The sequence below is a fragment of the Eschscholzia californica genome, unplaced genomic scaffold (assembly GCF_041429995.1).
Source record: "Eschscholzia californica isolate CP2 unplaced genomic scaffold, dmEscCali1.0.p SCAF_1, whole genome shotgun sequence".
NCBI classification, from domain to species: Eukaryota; Viridiplantae; Streptophyta; class Magnoliopsida; order Ranunculales; family Papaveraceae; genus Eschscholzia; species Eschscholzia californica.
In genome coordinates, this window is record NW_028238198.1 from 62,665,695 (window position 1) to 62,686,915 (window position 21,221).

General features: G+C 36.4%; 1 protein-coding gene across 1 annotated transcript; it reads right to left on the reverse strand.

The window, feature by feature from the left end:
• Positions 1–20,108: 20,108 nt before the first annotated feature.
• LOC147568091 (uncharacterized) lies at positions 20,109–20,961 on the reverse strand. Its single transcript, XM_086658985.1, has 4 exons — positions 20,799–20,961; positions 20,519–20,628; positions 20,396–20,458; positions 20,109–20,327 (listed from the first exon to the last, which is right to left on the reverse strand). The coding sequence occupies exons 1-4, from the start codon at positions 20,959–20,961 to the stop codon at positions 20,109–20,111; spliced, it is 555 nt and encodes a 184-aa protein (XP_086515111.1).
• Between the last annotated feature and the right edge of the window lie 260 nt (positions 20,962–21,221).

Below are 21,221 nucleotides of genomic sequence, written 5' to 3' on the forward strand. Positions count from 1 at the left end.
ATAAAGACACAAACATTTTTTCCATCATACCCATATGATCAACTAGTAATGAATAATGTTTTCTTGTTATGTTTGTTTCCGTGAACAAATTTGGGAATAAATCATTGCAAATTTTGCTCATGAGGGTGTTGTTTGATGTATATGTAAATATTTTGGACTTAAAATGAAGATGTTCTCTAAAATCTTGTAGACCAAAGTCTTTATGCTCCGGAAACTTTTCTTTATGCCCCAAAGTCGCGGTCTAAATCTAAATTATGTCTTTTGTTCTATAACTCTAATTATAATTTTTGTCTCTAAACAAGTTTTAGGTGAAATTACCAGACTTTTGTTCTATCAACCTTAACTCAGTAAAATTTGATTCTAAACAAAGCAGTGACTCGATCGGACCAATCATAAAAATGTCGGGGTGAATAACTGATTTGTTAATTTGTACTTTCTTCCTATGTCGAAAAAGGCTAAAGAGATTATCCTAATTTATAGAGGTAGTCTAGTTAACCGAGGCATGGTTTATTTACTCTTGAGTCTTGACCCATGGTCAATGAATAAAACTTGTTCGAAAGCCTCTAACATTATATTTGATTATCTGAACTTCAACTTTCATATAGTTACATTTGTTATGAAAACAGAAAGATTCTATAAATTGGTGGGTCAATAAATTAGTGTATGAATAGAACATTTAACTAGGTCTAACTTACTTCATCAAAAAAAAAAAAAAAAAACTAGGTCTAACTTATTATACCAAGTGGAAAGATAATGGGTTATTTCTCAAAGAGCCCCTAACTTTGTGACCAGATTCCTGCCTAGCCCCTAATTTTATCAAAAATTTCTAGATGGTTTTTTTTTTCAGTTACCGTTAGAACACCGTTAACCAGCCATCAACTCTCTCTCCTACATCTCATCACCTCTCTCTGCCACCTCATCGTCTTCTCCGGCGAAGGTCGCCGGTCGACAAATTTTCCGGTCGACGACCTTCAAATATTAATTTTTTTTCTCTCTCCTCTCTCTCTAATTTTTTTTTATTTTCTCTCCTCTCTCTAGATCTGGTTCGAACAGACCTTTCAAGGTCTGTTTGAACCAGACCCGAACAGACCTTCAAATGAAGGTCCGTTCACTCGAGCAAACCTTCAAATGAAGGTCTGTTCAACAGATCTGGTTCGTGGTGAACCAAATCTAGAGAGAAAGGAGAGAGATGAAAAAAAAGAGAGGATTTTTTTTTTAATGTTTGAAGGTCGCCGAAGAAGACGATGAGGTGGCAGAGAGAGTTGATGACTGGTTAACGGTGTTCTAACGGTAACTGAAAAAATGAGCCATTTGGAAATTTTTGATAAAGTTAGGAGCTAGGCAGGAAGCTGGGTCACAAAGTTAAGGGCTATTTGGGAAATAACTCAAAGATAATTGACTAAATAAATTTAAGGAGTTCTTATAAGGCCCCCTCATTTTTGTTAAAAGGCCCCCCCTCAATGATAATTTACCAAGTAAAATGGTTCATGGGGAGGCCTTTTAACAAAATTGGGAAGACCTTATAAAACTTCCCATAAATTTATTTTTATCTTCCCATATTTGAGTTTATATCTACGTTATTAGGAGAAATAATTGTCATTCAGATCACTTGGTTCAATTTCACGGCAAAAGGTTGGCACCTTTTACGAGTTTTACCTATCTTGTGAAGATTATCTATTCTAAATTTAAGTTAAAAGCAACACTTTTCTTTTTGTGTCATTTGGCCAAGCCCATAAATATCAAAGAACAATCTAACCAGGAAATCTTTTTTTGTTGAAATCTAACCAGGAACTTGTAGTATATAATTTTAATTTCTTCCCTATTTTATTATCACGATGATCATATGTTTTCTCTATACGAATAAAATAGTCAATTTGTGAGAGAGATCAGAGACGGCAAATACAGGACAAATGAGCAACTCATTAAAAAAGTAGTCATCAAGGTGTAAATAGTCTACCAATCGAGCAAAAAATCTCTTACACCAAACCAAGCAGGCCAAGTTGAATAATACTCCCATAATTTTGTATGGTCGGTGTTACGGGGAAATACAGAAATTTTCCGGGGTTTGAAGATTTGGGTGGAACAAAAAGAAATTAGACTTTTTTTTATTTTCCCCAACAACCAAATCTTTTTCAGCTTCTTCCTTTCACCTACCACACCATCTCCGACGACTTCAATCTTATCCGGCGACTCCCACCATCTCCGGCTACATTTTTCTTTTTCTCCTGCTCTCCATCTCCGGCGAAGAGGAGGAGCCCCTTCGCCGAAGATGGAGAGAAGAAAGAGAGAAAAAGAGAAGAAATAAAAACAGAAGAGAGAGAAGAGAGAGAGAGGAGAGAGAGAGAGAGGGAGGAGAGATATAGAGAAAGGGGAGGGGGGGGGGGTGAGAGAGAAGGTGATGATGTCGCCGGCCATCGCCGGCAACACCTGGCCGGCGACGTTAAGGTGCGTTTGGTTTTATTTTTGTTGTTTTCCGCCGTCTTTCCCGGAAACATTTCTGCTTTCCCCAAAGCGGTGGCCTTATGTATTATAGAGAGGAGCAGGGCAAAACATCCAAAACCAAACCCAAAGAGGGAGTTCAATCCGCATCGGGAAGAAATTCTTTGCAGGTCCACACGCAGGAAACTGTCAGTTAAAAAATAGAGGGTACAAAACTGGGTGTACTTTACACGATATTTATAGATTTGCCATGAAAGAAAATTCCATGTTTTTCTTACTTTTTGGTAAATTTACAAATATGCCATCCACTAAGATATTGACATGTCATTTTTTTCTTCATTTTCCGGTAAAATTACAAATGTGTCATCCATTAAGATAATGACATGTAAATTTTTTCTTTCTTCTTTTCGTAAAATTACAAATGTGTCATCCATTAAAGAAAATCATGTCTTTATTATGTACTGTACATAACAAAATGTATAATACATAATAAAATTTCCTATATATTCCTTCCAAAACTTAAACTATTTTAGTGAAAATTATAGGAAATTTTGTTATGTACAGTATATAATAAAATTTCCTATACATTCCTTCCAAAACTTAAACTATTTTATTGAAAAATCATAGGGAATTTTGTTATGTAAAGTAAATAATAAAATTTCCTATACATTTTTTCCAAAACTTACTATTTTATTGAAAAGTTATAGGTAATTTTGTTATACAACACATAATAAAATTTTCTGTACATTCCTTCCACAACTTAAACTATTTTACTGAAAAATTATAGGGAATTTTGTTATGTACGGCACATAATAGAAATTCATTATGCCGTATATAACAAAATTGCTATACATTCCTTCCAAAAGGTAAACTATTTGACTGAAAATTTATAGGGCATTTTGTTGTGTACCCAACATTTTGTTATGTACTGGACATTTTGTTATGTACTTCGATCTGGTTTAAAGATACCAACTTTGTTATTACTCGATTTAATGTTTAAGAAAGCCAAGATCTTGATTTTAAGATTTTAAGATCCATGAATCCAGAAACTGATCATAAATCATCAACGATCCTTGGAATTTTGAACTCAAATCAGAAATTTCTTCACCATAAATTTCATCAAATCTGTTCAAGAAATCAAACCCTTCCAGAATCAAACTCTTCCAAATATTTTCAAGAAAAGAAACCCAAACTTGTTCAAGAAAAAAAATCAAATTTGTTCAAGAAACATTTCATGTAATTTTGATGACGAATCCTTCAGATTTATTCTTAAAAACCTATTAATTTTTGCTTCATTGATCCATAGATAAAATTTTAGTGAGAGAAGAAATAAAATTTCTGTAGCTTTTAGAGAAAGAAATGATGAAGAAACTATAGAGATAAATAAGAAAAAAGAAAGCTTTGGCTGTAAAGGTACGATGCAAGGGTAAAAGGGGAAGAAAAAAAACAAATGTACAGCTGGATAGGAAAAATGTCAGAAATACACAAACTGACGCTTTGGACCTGCGCCTAGTTTCCTGTACACGCTAGGGTGGAAAATAGTACGCTTTGGGGCTCCAACAAATTTTGGGTATTTTAAACTTCATACCATGTCACTTATTTAATAATGGTAAAATATCCATTGACAAAGTGCTCCATAAAAACGACCCCTTTAAATCTGTATGTTATTCTCCATCTCTCTCAATATTATTCCATTTTTTTCTTTCCATACGCACCACCATGTTACCTTCGGGCAATACTTGAGACAAGATTTCGATTATGTCCTTTTACCACATTCCATCTTCTTAGTTTGATAATCAGATGGACATAGGACATGTATGTTGTTTCTCTAGTATTACGAAAATTAAGAATCTGATTTTCCTGAAACCAGGGATATACTACAGTGCCTTTCTGAAATAAATTCAGAAATGAATTTGTCGAAGTTTATTTCTAAAATTCTTACGGTTTCCGAAAATAATTTCACAAGCTTTCTAATCATTAGAATATAATTTAAAACAAAAATTAAAAGCTTAAAGAAGAGAAAGCCGAGTCGAACTGTCTCTTTCCTTAAGAGAGTGAACACCCTGATATTAGTACTAAAACCAGTCAGGTGTTTGTCTTCCAGGATACAACGGTTGTACCTTTAAGTTTTACGACTAAGAGTACTTCGAATTTTTGAAAGCGTGCAGACTTGAACAAACAGTAAAAAGGACAGATGAAATTGACTTCTTAAAAACTCGAAATGCTCATGTAACTTTGTATGCTAAAAATTTCGTATAATGTTTGTTGGATTCTATTTTGTATCTATAGGAGTATTGGCAACACTTCGGAAATGTGCCTATAGACAAATGGATGCTTCCCAACAGTCGTATTTGAATCTTGGCCTTTAGGTGCCATTTTGACAGTCAGATCTTAACATATGTAACTTAAGGGGTGGCCAACAACTTGCCTGTCAGACTTTATCAGATCCACTATTCCATCTTAACCGTCGGATCAGATCTATGATCATAAAATGAAAGGCTCCAATCGCTCCTCGTGACGATGCGTACGTGCAAAACGCAAGTGTGTGTGACGCCTCGAAAGCTCCCCCAAGCGCCCACACTGCTCGCATTACGCGGTTTCCACCACGCAAACACCTTTTTATTTCAAAGAATATACAATAAGTATGTGGAATAATCTGTATAAGGAAGCAATACTTATCATATATCTTAGATGTGGTACTAACTCAAAATCTCGTTTAGAGTTAGTTCTTCTCATACCAAACTAAGTTATTAATAACTCATTCGTAGGTGTGAGGGGCCGAAATCGCAGGTAGAAGTCAAGAGGACCGGGCCGTTGACCGGAAGTCAGACCTTCACTTGTTAATATTTTTATGGGCACCGACGACATTTTTGGGCTTAACCTGTGACAAGAGACAAAAAAACACACGTGATGGTGAGGTCTTTGCGGGACACCTGGGCGGTGCCTGTCAAAGGGACTTCAACGGTTAAGTTACTAAGTTTGCAAGAGAAGTAATGAATACGTGGATATTATCCTTGGAATGTTACCATTGGTGGGATGGTCGGAGTTTGGCACGGCTCGCAGAATGGTCGGAGCTCGATCTTTGCGGGTAGACTGACTTGGTTGGAGAGAGAGTGCGACAACCTACGAGGTATGTCTTGGATGAGGCAGCCCTAGCGAGGTTTGCCTTCTTCGGGGGTATGCACCGTAAATAAAATGGAAAGTTTTAAGGGTCTGACCTCGTAGATAATAACGTGGATGAAGTAAAGAAGGTCTGACCTTCAGGAGAGATAAAATAGCTTGCCTACTTTGATCTCCATGAGAGAGGATATATCGCCATTGTGATAGAGCGGTCGTCTGATCGACCAAAGAGAGAAAGTAGTTGGTTGATTGTCCGAGAAGAGAATGTATTAGGTGATAGTTCGATGTGTTTCTCGATCTTCAGATGTATTAGTCGATAACCAGATGATCCGTATCATCCTTGATTCAATCATTTTATAGTGTCTTGGGTCGACTGTTACTCGGTGATGAGTTGTCATCTTTAACGTGGTAACACACAGAGTTGTCACCATAAAAGTGCATATCATACCCCCCCCACCAACGGGTATATCTGAGATAGTGCAACGTCTCCCCAACAGATATACGGAGGGAGGTCTGCTGAGGAGGTGAGGGCGGACCTCGTCATCTAGGCCTGGATGTGCCTGCGCATTTTAACGTTCTTTCGGGGTGCCCGAAGATAAATGGGTTTGGCCCATTAGCCGTTAATTCATGGGTTTGGTCACCGTGTAAGCTCATTAATCGTGGATTTCTGGGGGCGCTCCTGGCGACGTATTTTGGCCCGTACAATAGGAATCGATTTTGGACAAACTTTAGGTGTAAATTCAAGATCTTGACAAGATGAACCAACGAAACATCCTCGAGATTTTGATAACTCTAAGTCTTTCAAATTTAAGAAATACCGGTTCCAACACCATAGATCTCATTAAAGTAAAGTGCAAGCATCAACATTTATTGAATGGATTACATCAATTTCTAGCATGTTTTATCAAATTAGCAAGGCATTCCAGTGATGGCAAAGATTGCTATAACATTATGGTACAGTAGGAAGGCAAAGTTCAACAAATTGTTTATTAATATTCAACCTTCTTTACAACAAGTTATCCAAAACACACAAGGTCTTATTATACAAACGAGAAAACAAATGCAACCTGGAAAAAAACAACAAACAACAGTGGAAAATTTGAAAATCTTTATGGAGAAAATGATTCTCGGAGAAAATAATTCTCGGAGTAAATTTTTCTCTATTTTTTTTTCTTTTCTCTCTATCGTTATCAAACACAACCTAAGATGTATTTTGATACCTTTTTCAAATCAACGTCTGAGATATCTGTCTTGCTTTTGTGGTTTATGATGGTGCAGGTAGGTGCATTTCAGCAAATCTTCTACCACAATATGTCAATCAATAGATGAAGGGGAGGCAATAGCACTCCATGAAGCTGTAATATGGCTCATTGCCTCAAACATCAGGCATGTAGTTTTTTTGGGCACTCTCTGTATATCATATTAAAAGAGATCAAACTTTTATGTTCTACTTTTGACTTCTATGTGTTTAACTATGTAAATGAAGGTGCTAAAAAAGAAATATATAAATTAGCTAAATGATCTTGAAGACACAACTCCTCAAAGATTTGGTATCAAGTATATCAATTCTTCGTCTACAATGGTCATGTAGTGTAACAATCTTTCTACCTAATAGAATTATAGTTCGTTAAAAAAATTAGTTAAAAGTATGTTCTGAGAGATATTAATATGGCATCAGACTACCTTGCTAGCATCGATCTGATTAGAGAGATAATGATGCAGCGCGTAGTAGGCAAGAAATTAAAAATATAGAGATCGCTCCTCTATGATTGATTAAATCAAACAAAATTTTATTCAATAAACTAAGCTCCCTTAACAATGAACCTGGACGACTTATTTATAGGCTTCAAACCCTAAAATAATAGAAGTTTAAAATTACTAAAACTATAGAATCCAGAAACTACTAAAAACTAGGAAAACAACCAAAATTAGGAAACTGCTAAAAACTAAGAAAATAACCAAAACTTGGAAACTGCTAAAAACTGGAAAGTAGAAAAAAAATAGAAAATCCACTAGCAGGGCTGAATTGCTATAAAGTTAGGGTTGAGCTATGCTGCATCACAGTCCCATTTATTATAAAATACTAACGCTGCTAGGCCTGCTGCATCATCCTCCCTGGGTCGGACAGAATTCGACCTCGAATTTGCATCGTCCTCATCCGAATTATCTCCAGAGTATGGTAATAAGTATTTGACATTAAAAATATCAGAGGTACGCACATGACTTGGTAATTTCAGACGATAAGCATTTGGATTAATCTTCTCAAGTATCCCAGTGGCCCAATGTTCTTGGCTGATAGCTTGTTATATTCTCCCACAGAAAACCTATCTTTAGTTAAAACGGCCCACACATAGTCGCCCACCTCATATTTCACGTGTCGCCTCTTCAGATCTGCTGCAGTCTTGTATCTAGCCATTGAATTTGCCAATTTATCGTTAGTTTGTTGATGAATGTGTTGCAAATTAGCCACTAAATATTGACTTGTGCCATGCAGTTCTTCAAATAGGAAATATGTGCAAGATCAACTAGAGCTCGAGGAATTATTCCGTAAATGATAGGCCCAAAATAGGGTCTTTCCCCAAGTGTAGGGGTCAAGTTATAGTATTTCTAATAAGTCGAGTTTCGTTCCAAAGGACAAGCTATTTTATCTAAATCTCAAATTAAACCCCCTTTCAAACTTTTGATTTGATTTGGAAACTACTATGAAAAAAAGAAAGCAATACTAATAGACTAATAAGAATGAAATCAAGATGAGAAGAAGAATCTAGGGTTTTCGATTTCACCACATAAATGGACTACTTAAAACATGCATTAATTAACAAATCCCTTTTCTCATGTATAACTCAAAATCTAACATAATAAACTATTTAGATTTCGGAATATATTCTTTAATAACACAATTCAAAATCAAGAAGGTATGATTGACTACCATAAAAAAATAATTTTCTACACTATCATTCAAGATCCAAAAGGCATATCTCATCTAATAAATCAATAAAAGCATGAAATATCTAATTATAATACATGAATGATAATAAGGTTATAGAATCAACATGAAATGACAATCAATAGGCATTGAAGCTCAAAATAAGGATTCATTGATTTATAACATATCTCAAAATAAGCCCAAATATGGGTTTCCTCTACACCCTAGATACAAAATTTAGCTACTCATGGAATCTAAAATAATATTCATTGAATTCATAAAATAAATGGATTACAAAAGATTAATGGAAAGAAATCACCAAGAATGTTCACAATCCATCCTCACATGTATCTCCATTTTGATGTCCAATTTAAGCTCCAAGTGTCTCAAGAATATTACCCAAATCTCCAAATAATAGCTTATTAGAAGATAAAAGAAGAGAAATTTAGAAGAGAGATAAAAGAATAAGAGATTTTAGATAAGAAGGTATGGAGAAATTAGAAGGTTAGAAGAAAAAATTAGAAAGAAAATGTAGAGAAGAGATGAAGGTGGTAGAGAAAGTAGAAGAAAAGAATGGGGGGCTAGGGTTTTTAGTTTAGAAGAGGTAGAGAGAAAAGGAGGCTAAAAGAGGCTAAGAGGGGGGGGGGAAGAAGTGGCTTAGAAATTAGAGAAGGAAGCCTTTTGAGAGGGATTTTAAGTCTAGCTTTTAATGGAGGAGAAAGAGATTTATTTATAGAGTTGGGTTAGGGTTTTGGTTGGGCTTAATTGTAGAAAATGGGAGAAGTAAGGGTTATTTATGGAATTTTAGGGGTTAAAATGTGAAAGAAACCCTAAAATCCACAAATAAGGTCGGCGGCTGTATACGAGGGAAGGAAGAGGCGCCATGTGTCGCAAGGAAACAAAAAGCATTTAGGGTTTGGGAACCTGCGTCTAGAATGCTTCGCGGCGGATGAAATGACGTGCGGCAGCAGCTAGTGACCGTCGGATGAAGCCGAGCACGGATCTGGATGGTTAGGAATTGACCACGTGTCGGTAGTACGTAAGCTAAACAGCTTCGGTTCACACGGAGTACGCAATAAAGCACGGGACACACAGTAACCGTCCGATCTCAAAAACGCGGAAGGGAGAGGCTGAGATTAAAATGTTTGATCGGGACCACCGGACTAAGTTGCAACGGGATGCATCGGATCATACTCATAAGTCTCATTTTGTTGCTTAGCGAGAATACGAGAATTAGATGAAACGACCTCCGGAGCGCGCCACGTGTTCCTTGGTGTACCGCCGCCAGAATAGTGCCCGACATTGTCCCGCTAGTCAACATCTTTTGACTGAACTTTGACTTTGGTTTATTCCTTCGTCGGGACTCCGATTTGACTTCCGTTTTCTCCTACGGACTCGTCTCGACCTCAACTTTTCACCCATGCACTGAACTTGGCCAAATTACCAAAATATCCTCGACTCTATATGACCAAAATACCCTTTGTATCCTTTTCTAACCGGTTTCAAACCTAACTCTGCAAAAGACACTTAATCAAGAAAATCAACCATTTTATTACAATAAAGACTCGAAACAGACTAACTCGGCTAATTTAAACGACTCTGATGGGACATTTTCATGACCCATCAAACATCCCCAAACTTAGATTTTGCTAGTCCTCGAGCAAAACAAAACAAAACAAAAACCTAACTCACTTTCGGAGGAATCCCGGTTGCATTTAGCATATGCAACAAGCCGTTAAACCCCCAGGTTGCCCTAGTGGACGAGTTTTGTCTCGTGAGGGTTTCCAGAGAATATACCCACAAAATTCAAAAACATTTCTAAAATACAATAGGGTCCAAGAGCACTCAAAGTCAACTAAGACGGACTAAAAAAGTTTATCTCCTAGAAAATTTTAGCAAGCTAATAGGAATCAGTCAAAGTTAACAACACTATACAGACGCTAAAGATCTCTTCACTAGTAATCTAGACTCAAAGTGTACGTGACTAGCCACAATGAGAATCACTTCAGTTCCGAACACACAGAGCCTTGATCCCTATCTTAATACATTTCGTCTCGACTTTGGCCTCACAGACATACGCTCTAAAAGATGAATCACTCAGAAATGGTTCGCTCGTATGTGCGAGTTTGATCACGACTATAGACTCAACACATAAAAAGCGGTGAGGACAATATTTTAGAACGAATAATCTACGAAAAGGAATATAACCACTAAATGGAATGGGGAAGCTCACTTACCCTTCTCATCCACTCTACCTTATAATAATGCTTCCTAAAGGTCAACGGATACGAGTGATGAGATGGATGGTGATGAGATCCCGAGAATGTCGACGCCTTCAATGCTAGAGAACTCCGAGCAACTTCCATACTTAGCTTTTTGCTTCGAACACTTATTTTACATAACAAACTAAAGTTCACATGAACTTTTAGACACACTTTCTGTTTTTTTTTTTTTTTTTTTTTTTTTTTTTTGAAACTCAACTGTAAACAATACAAACAATGCAATACCAACACTAGTATTCTCAACAATCAACTTTTCCATTTTTCGCACTTTGCTTTCACATTCTTCTTTCTTTACTTTTCATGCCTTCATTCTCGGGAGTCATATGATGAATGGATGGTGGAGTATCCGTCTTTCTAAAGTTGACACTATTATCGGGTTTTATGGACTACAAGAGTAAGGTTTATTCGCTATCCTGATGTCACTCCTAGTGGCTATGGAAGTTGAGCACACGAGATCAAATGAGCTCTTTTTACAAATTTTCGAGGTTGAGTAGCTCTTCACTCTACTCGGAATCAGCGCAGAAGAGTACACTCAAAGGTAATAGAAAGGCTCAGAAATCTCACAAGGGTTAAGCCTCCACTAAAGATTAATCTAGTTCTCTCAGAACCGTCTACCCTTCACTTCCATAATACTCACATGGCTAGCACACAAACGACCTCAAGACTCGAAATTCATGAAAAAACTTTTAACAACCGGATAGTACGATCAACTCGACTCTATAACTATTAACAAGCCAAAAACAACTATTAGACTCACATTTTCGGTCCAAAATTTGAAAAAATTTGAACCCTCTTGAATTTTCGAAATGAAGGACTTAGCAAAAAGTTCTTCCCTATCCCCAAACTTAAACCGAACATTGTCCCCAATGTTCTGAAGACTATGCCAAAATAAAAGATGAGAGGAAAGATATTACCAGACTCCACTGTCCTATATCAGAAGCATGGGTTGCCTCCCAAGCAGCGCTAAATTTATCGTCTTCAGCCAGACGATGACTATTTAGAAAAAAAGAAAAATTACTGTAAACCTACTAGATTAAGGGTTGATGACTCCCCATACAATAGTAATCGGAAGATTTGAGGGTCAACCCAAAAGATGAAGTATCCAGGAAGGTTCAGTCTCACGTCCATGGAATGATATGGCAGTTTAAGTGAGACTTCCAATGTGAATGATTTATCCCCAAACTTAGATGAAGCAACAATCATTAAGTTTGGCGATAAACTAAAGTTGAAAGACATTGGATAAAATGGATCCTCATAAACATAACAAATTGATTGAGAGACTGTGGAAGAATACACAAGTGATTGACACGAGGTTACTTGGACTTCCGAGGGACATGGTGCATGACTATTTAAGAGGTTTGACTCACCTAGATCAACACTCAAACTCGGAGGTTCTAAAATAGCCTCATTGGCTTGTTGTATTGAAATTACCTCCAAGTTGGGTCTAATCTCCTTCGGTAAAGACTCAGACAAACTATCTTTCATTATGATCTCATTAGTGTTTAGAACTTCACCTAAGTCGAGTGAGTCATCACTCTCTTTGGACATTTCAACTAGCCAAAGTTCATCAGCTTCATCTTTAGTAAGACATCTAGTTTGATCCAAAAGATTATCATTAAGATGAGTAGAAGGTTTAGACTCGGGAGACAAAACAGACTCAGCTTTTGGTTTCTCTGAAGGTGGTTCAAGAGTTTCCTCAGCAATGGACTCATATGATGATAGCGGCGACTCTATGGTTGGGAAAATACTATGGTCAGAAACTAAACATGGAGTAGGATCAAACAAAGTATTCGCCTCATTTATACTGCCATCCTCATCATCATCATAAGACTCATGATATTGTGTATTGCACTCCATATTATCAAAGGACTCATCATCTATGATGTTGGGTTTTTTATTGAGGGACAATTCTAGATTTTCACTAATTCTTTCACTCAGAGCTAATCTTTCAGCTCGTAGCTCCCGACCTTTTTGCTCAAGCTCTATATTAGTCCTGACAAGAAGACTATAAAGTTTGTCTAATGAAGATGATGAAGAGTCATTAATTTGAATGTTATCCCATTGAGATGGTTGGGACATGTTTGGATCATAAAACTCTTCATTATATTGACTGTAGGATGAACTATTGACATGTGCATAGTGTGACTCATAACCTCCTTGAGGTTGACAAAACTCCCCATAATTATCACCATAGACATTATCCCTCGGATTTTCAAAATAATTTTGATAGTTAAAACGTTGATAATTATTGGTATTTTGTAACTGAGGGACACAACCTTGTTGAGGTTGATGATGATTCCAATAGTTATCGACGTTATGACCATCATTACGGGACTGGTCAAAATTATCTAGAGTAGCGTTAGTCGCCTCAAGTCTAGACATGTTCCGTAAAAGTATCTCTTGTGTTCTTAACAATGATTGTTCCTTCCGTCTCTCTTCCAATTCGTCCTCATAGAAGAATCCTTCCATTTTTTGGTTTTTTTTTTTTTTTTTTTTGTTTTAAAAGAGTAACGAAACTACGAAGATCCTAAGGAAAACACACACACAAGCAAGCTGACTCAACCAAGCAACCTAGACACAATCTAGACGACTGGGTAGTCTTTTTCACCTAAAAATTGATCTAGACAGCTTCTATTTCTTTCCAAAGCTTGAACTATGATTCTTATAAGGAGTTACTCCGTCACAGTACAACGATTAAGAATTGTGCGCTTAGATCGTTCCCTCTTCCTGGGAAAACTCCAAATACTAATCAAGTTCGAGATTTTTCAAGAAGGTCCTATAAACTCGTTACCCTTGGCCAATGTTTAAATCAATTTTTAATTTTAAGTGAGGCTTGGGATTGCGCAATGTTGTTACCTAAATGGGCAAGAGACCGGTGATGAAATCCGACTCCTATCTTGTAATGGGTTAATGCCCTTACTAATATGATAATTAAACTAACAGTTCGACAATCAATTGGGCAAGCAAAAACATCACAAGTACCCACTTACAGAAGATTCGTGGGTGATCTAGAAGTTACCTCCCGTTCAAGACGGGCGACGACCTTTGTAGACGACCCGGGCCACTCTTCCCGCAAGTGTGCGAACCCGAGGCTTCGTTTTGGTTTTCGGTTACAATTAACAAGCCCTCTAATTTAGGGTCAAAACGTTTAAACCAAAAATAAAAACTAGAAAGTCTAAAAGTCTCTCTCTCACCAAAAATAATAAAAAAAAATACTAAAAATAAAATGTAAATTTTCCTTCTTGAGCTCCTCTCCTTGTTGCGCCTCTTCCTTTGCTCCTTAGCGTTCTACACACCAAAAATGGAAAAGCAAGTCAAAGTGTCCAAAAATAAAAACTTACCAAAAATAAAACTTTCCAAATATAGAAATAAGATAAGACAAATTCAAGCTTAGTCCCCGGCAGCGGCGCCAAAAACTTGATAGGCCCTAAAATAAGGTCTTTCCTCAAGTGTAGGGGTCAAGTTATAGTATTTCTAATAAGTCGAGTTTCGTTCCAAAGGACAAGCTATTTTATCTAAATCTCAAATTAAACCCCCTTTCAAACTTTTGATTTGATTTGGAAACTACTATGAAAAAAAGAAAGCAATACTAATAGACTAATAAGAATGAAATCAAGATGAGAAGAAGAATCTAGGGTTTTCGATTTCACCACATAAATGGACTACTTAAAACATGCATTAATTAACAAATCCCTTTTCTCATGTATAACTCAAAATCTAACATAATAAACTATTTAGATTTCGGAATATATTCTTTAATAACACAATTCAAAATCAAGAAGGTATGATTGACTACCATATAAAACTAATTTCCTACACTATCATTCAAGATCTAAAAGGCATATCTCATCTAATAAATCAATAAAAGCATGAAATATCTAATTATAATACATGAACGATAATAAGGTTATAGAATCAACATGAAATGACAATCAATAGGCATTGAAGCTCAAAATAAGGATTCATTGATTTATAACATATCTCAAAATAAGCCCAAATATGGGTTTCCTCTACACCCTAGATACAAAATTTAGCTACTCATGGAATCTAAAATAATATTCATTGAATTCATAAAATAAATGGAATTACAAAAGATTAATGGAAAGAAATCACCAAGAATGTTCACAATCCATACTCCCATGTATCTCCATTTTGATGTCCAATTTAAGCTCCAAGTGTCTCAAGAATATTACCCAAATCTCCAAATAATAGCTTATTAGAAGATAAAAGAAGAGAAATTTAGAAGAGAGATAAAAGAAGAAGATATTTTAGATAAGAAGGTATGGAGAAATTAGAAGGTTAGAAGAAGAAATTAGAAAGAAAATGTAGAGAAGAGATGAAGGTGGTAGAGAAAGTAGAAGAAAAGAATGGGGGGCTAGGGTTTTTAGTTTAGAAGAGGTAGAGAGAAAAGGAGGCTAAAAGAGGAGAGAGAGGCTAAGAGGGGGGGGGGAAGAAGTGGCTTAGAAATTAGAGAAGGAAGCCTTTTGAGAGGGATTTTAAGTCTAGCTTTTAATGGAGGAGCAAGAGATTTATTTATAGAGTTGGGTTAGGGTTTTGGTTGGGCTTAATTGTAGAAAATGGGAGAAGTAAGGGTTATTTATGGAATTTTAGGGGTTAAAATGTGAAAGAAACCCTAAAATCCACAAATAAGGTCGGCGGCTGTATACGAGGGAAGGAAGAGGCGCCATGTGTCGCAAGGAAACAAAAAGCATTTAGGGTTTGGGAACCTGCGTCTAGAATGCTTCGCGGCGGATGAAATGACGTGCGGCAGCAGCTAGTGACCGTCGGATGAAGCCGAGCACGGATCTGGATGGTTAGGAATTGACCACGTGTCGGTAGTACGTAAGCTAAACAGCTTCGGTTCACACGGAGTACGCAATAAAGCACGGGACACACAGTAACCGTCCGATCTCAAAAACGCGGAAGGGAGAGGCTGAGATTAAAATGTTTGATCGGAACCACCGGACTAAGTTGCAACGGGATGCATCGGATCATACTCATAAGTCTCATTTTGTTGCTTCGAGAATACGGGAATTAGATGAAACGACCTCCGGAGCGCGCCACGTGTTCCTTGGTGTACCGCCGCCAGAATAGTGCCCGACATTGTCCCGCTAGTCAACATCTTTTGACTGAACTTTGACCTTGGTTTATTCCTTCGTCGGGACTCCGATTTGACTTCCGTTTTCTCCTACGGACTCGTCTCGACCTCTACTTTTCACCCATGCACTGAACTTGGCCAAATTACCAAAATATCCTCGACTCTAAATGACCAAAATACCCTTTGTATCCTTTTCTAACCGGTTTCAAACCTAACTCTGCAAAAGACACTTAATCAAGAAAATCAACCATTTTATTACAATAAATACTCGAAACAGACTAACTCGGCTAATTTAAACGACTCTGATGGGACATTTTCATGACCCATCAGTAAACAATTTCAAAAAGGCTTAAACCGGTACTTCGGTTGACCGACCGATTATAGGCGAATTCAACTTGATGCAGTTTTTGGTCCCAACTATTCAGGTTATCTCCCACCAAATAACGTAACAAATTACCCAAAGACCTGTTCATTACTTCGATTAGCCCATCTGTCTGGGGATGATATGCACTACTGAAATCTAGTTTCGTATTTACCATTCGCCATAAACTTCTCCAAAAATGACTAAGGAATTTAGTATCCCTGCCCGAACGATGGATGTTAGAATTCCGTGTAGACGATAACCCTCGCGAAAGAAAAGTTGAGCAACATTCACGGCATCTGCTGTTTTCTTGCAAGGGATAAAGTGTGCCATCTTCGAAAATCGATCTACTACCACATAGATAGAATCTGCACCCCGTTGTGTCCGTGGAAACCCCAACACAAAATCCATACTTACGTGTGTCCATGGCTGATCAGGAATAGGAAGAGGCATATACAACCCAACATCAAGGTCGGCCCTGGGCCCAAAACAAGCAAAGCCTCGCTTTGGGCCGCCCAATAATAAGGGCCACATTTTAATTCAAAATTTTAAAAGCACCCTAGATTTTATAAAATGTGTGATAGAATTTGAAGGCCTCCAATTTTTTTAAAACAACTAATGAGCCACATTTTATAACACAACTCAAGCCCACATTCTTTAAAACATAAACCCTAGTCCTTAGGGTGCCCATCTCAAATTAACACAACCCACCACCATCCCCTTCAAGTCTCAACAGTAACTCCACTCCACCATTCCCAACCCCACATTCCCACTTTGGCAGTTAGCACTCGTTGTTCAATTTTTTAATTCAACAAGACAACAAAGGTCAAGGCCTTAAGGATTTAAGGCAACTAATCAAGGTAATTTTTACTCTCTCTCTCTCTCTAACTAAATAACTAAGTAACTAACCCATTAATGATGTTTATCATTATATTATAATAGATTGTTTGACTACTTATCATCTAACGAATCTATATAACTATTAGTCTATTATTGATTTTATTAGTATTATAGATTTCTTCATCATTAGTAATTTAGTATTATTAAATTTCTAGGATTTGTCATTTGTGGTATCTCTTAGTTTTAGTCTCTTAGATTTCTAAATCATTACTCATTAGTATTACAAGATTTTTACCAAAACCTAGCTAGCTTTTCTTATCGATTCACATATTGGCTATTGTTCTTATTATGTTTGCAATTATCATCTGATTAAATTTTTTGATTGATTTTTAGAGATAGTTGGAGATTTAGTTATGCCTCCTAACAAAGTTCGAAAGCATGTATGCGGGTCTGAAAAGAGAAAAAAGAAGAGAAGAGAAGAAGAATTAGTTCAATCCCAAGTCGGTGCTCTCGATAGATTTATTAGACACAATAGAGACATAAACGATGAAAGTGCGGAAGACGGTAGTCACGGTACCACAAATGATAATATGAATAGGGATAGTGTAGATGATATTGAGAGAGATAATACAAGCCAACCCTTAAATGACAATACAAATGAAGGTCTTATTAGTGAGGAACACGGACCTAATAATATTTTTGATCCGGAGCATTGGGATGTCATTGACCAAAGTTTAAGAGACTTTTTGGTACAAAAAGGTCCGACAAGAATTATTAGTTTCGATTTTCCATTGGATGAATATGGTAAACGTTTTCCTCCTGCATATTATACTCGTTCTACTATAAATGGTGATAAGTATGATAGGACATGGCTATATATTCAACTTCGAAAAATAAAGTATATTAGTTTTGTTGTAAGTTGTTCGCTTGTGGAAATACTAGTCAATTAGCATTTGAAGGATTTCAAGATTGGAGAAATCTAACTGGAAGGCTTAAAGTCATGAATGTAGTAAAGACCATTATGAAGCTTCGAGTAAATGGCATGAATTGGATGTTCGATTGCGAAGAGTTGAAACTATTGACAAACATATACAAGAACAACTTAACAAAGAGAAGGAACATTGGAAAAAAGTATTAAAAAGGATAGTTGGTCTTGTGAGAACTCTTGCTAGAAGAAGTTTTGCCTTTCGTGGGACTAGTGAGAAGATTGGTGAAGAAAATAATGGAAACTTTTGGGGCATTATTGAATGGGTTGTGGAGTTTGATGAAGTACTAAAATTGCATCTTGAACGTAATAAAATGGCGAAATTCGTTATCATTATCTTAGTCACAAGATCCAAAACAAATTGATATTGATGTTGGCTTCCGAGACTAAGAACATGATTGTTAAAAGAATTCAAGATGCCAAGTACTACTCAGTAATTCTTGATTGCACTCCCGATACAAGTCATGAGGAATAAATGTCGTTAGTAATAAGATGTGTCAATGTTGCAACAACTCCCATAAAAGTGGAAGAATTTTTTCTTGGGTTCTTAAAGGTAGAAGATACATCTGGACTTAGTCTTTTTAATGTCCTTAAGAATGAATTAAATAATCTTCATTTGAATATTAATAATGTTAGAGGACAAGGATATGACAATGGGTCTAATATGAAAGGTAAACATAAAGGTGTACACAAAAGATTGCTTGAAATAAATTCAAGAGCATTCTACACGCCTTGTGGTTGTCATAGTCTTAATCTCTTACTTTGTGATGATATGGCTAACTCGCGCTCTAAAGGAATTTCTTTCTTTGGAGCGGTGCAAAATATTTATGTATTATTTTCATCTTCAACAAAGCGTTGGCAAATCATAAAAGAGAACGTGCATGGTTTTGATGGTATCACACTGAAATCTCTTTCACAAACTCGATGGGAAAGTCGAGTTGAAAGTGTTAAAGCAATACGGTATCAAGCTCCATAAATACGAGAAGCTTTACAAATATTGGTTGAAACAAGTGATGATTAAAAAACGATTCATGATGCTGAAAACATAATAACACAAGACTTAGAGAATTTTGAGTTCTTACTTAGTATGGTTATTTGGTACAATATTTTGTTTGCGGTAAATTCTGTTAGCAAAGCACTTCAAACTGAAGATATAGATATTAATATTGCATTAGATAAATTGGAAGGACTCATTCGTTATCTTGAAAGTTATAGAGATGTGGGATTTGCAGAAGTCGTGAATGAAGCGAAAGAGATTGCAATTAAGATGGGAGTTGAAGCTATATTTCGAGAAAAACGTATAATTTGTAGAAGAAAACAGTTCGACGAAAAAGTAAATGAAGATGCATCACCATCAGCTGAAGAATCATTTAGAATAAATTACTTCATATACATATTGGATCATGCCATATCTTCATTTAAAAGTAGATTCGAACAATTTTAGGATTACAAAAAAATATTTGGATTTTTGTCTGATTTGAATAAGCTAAACTCTATAGATAATGGTGATTTGAGAGATTCATGTGCTTCACTTGAAACTTTTCTAAAGTTTAAAGAGTCATATGATATAGATAGGCTTGACTTATTCTTTGAGTTGAAAGTGTTGAAGCGTCTTGTACCAATAGAGGTAAAAAACCAATGGAAGTGTTAAATTTTTTGAAAGAAATGGAAGGCTTCTACCCTAATGCATGGATTGCATATAGGATTTTGTTAACTATACCCATCACCGTTGCATCTGCCGAAAGAAGTTTCTCAAAGATAAAGTTGATCAAGTCTTATATTCGATCTACTATGTCACAAGAAAGATTAAATGGGTTAGCTATCTTGTCAATTGAGAGACAAATGACTGAAAATCTCGACTACTCGACAATTATTAGTGATTTTGCATCTAAAAATGTAAGAAGAATGAAATTTCAGTGAATGTAATTATCAATATCTTTTTTTAATATAAATATAATAAAAATATGTAAGTACTTATAATTTTTTCTCATATAATTATGATTCGCGTATAGTATAGGGGCCACATTTTTCGGTTCTCGCTTCAGGCCACCAAAATGTCAGGACTGGCCCTGCCCAACATTGGTTGCCTGACCCTTGAAAACTTGACAAATTCTGCAATTCACTACATATTTCTCAACTTCTCGCCTCATGGATGACCAATAGTACGATTGTGACAAAAGTTGTAAAGTCTTATCCCTGCCCATATGTCCTTCATTTTGCAATTCTCGGATCAACTTTAACCGTAAACTTGAATCAGGAATGCACAATTGAGTTCCCTTAAAAAAGGAATTTGTCATGCATTACGAAATCAGAATCCTGGCCTGCAACTACAGATTCATAGTACTGGACCAGAGAAAGGATCAGTAGCGTATAAATCAGTAATTAATTCGAAACCGATCACCTGAGCCTACAATGTTGTCAACAAATAGGAACGACGACTAAGAGCATCCGCCACTTTGTTCATTACTCCAGACTTATGTTTGAGAACAAAGGTAAATTGTTGTAAGAAAGAAGCCCACTTTGCATGTCGATCAGATAATTTGTCTTGGCTGTTGATATACTTCAAGGCAGCATTATCTGAATACAAGATGAATTTTCTATGCTTCAAGTAGTTACTCCAATGCTTTAAACATTGCACTAAAGCGTAGAACTCCACATCATATGTCGAGTAGTTGAGCTTACTGCCATTAAGCTTCTCGCTAAAGTATGCAATGGGACGAGAAATTTGACTTGGAACCCCTTAATACCTATGTTTGAAGCATCACAATGTAGCTCAAAACTCTTCTGAAAAGCAGGGAGTGCGAATACTGGTGGAGATGTCAACTTCTGCTTAATCACTTCAAGAGCTTTGGTAGCAGCTTTTGTCCACAAAAAATATCCCTCACGTATGCAATCTGTGATAGGAGCCATTATAGTGCTAAAGTGAGGAATAAAACGCCTATAGAAGGAGGCAAGTCCATGAAAAGGTAGCCAATAAGTGGACAACTAACTTTTTTATGTGGACAACTGAGCATGAGGTGGAAAAATACTACCCACTTTTAAAGGAGGACAACCAAAATCTTCTCCTAGTTTCTCTCTCTATATCTCACGCCTCTGTTCTTCTCTGTAATGACTAATGAGATCAATTTTTATTTTCAACAATCAAAGTTAACCTAATACATTATGTTATC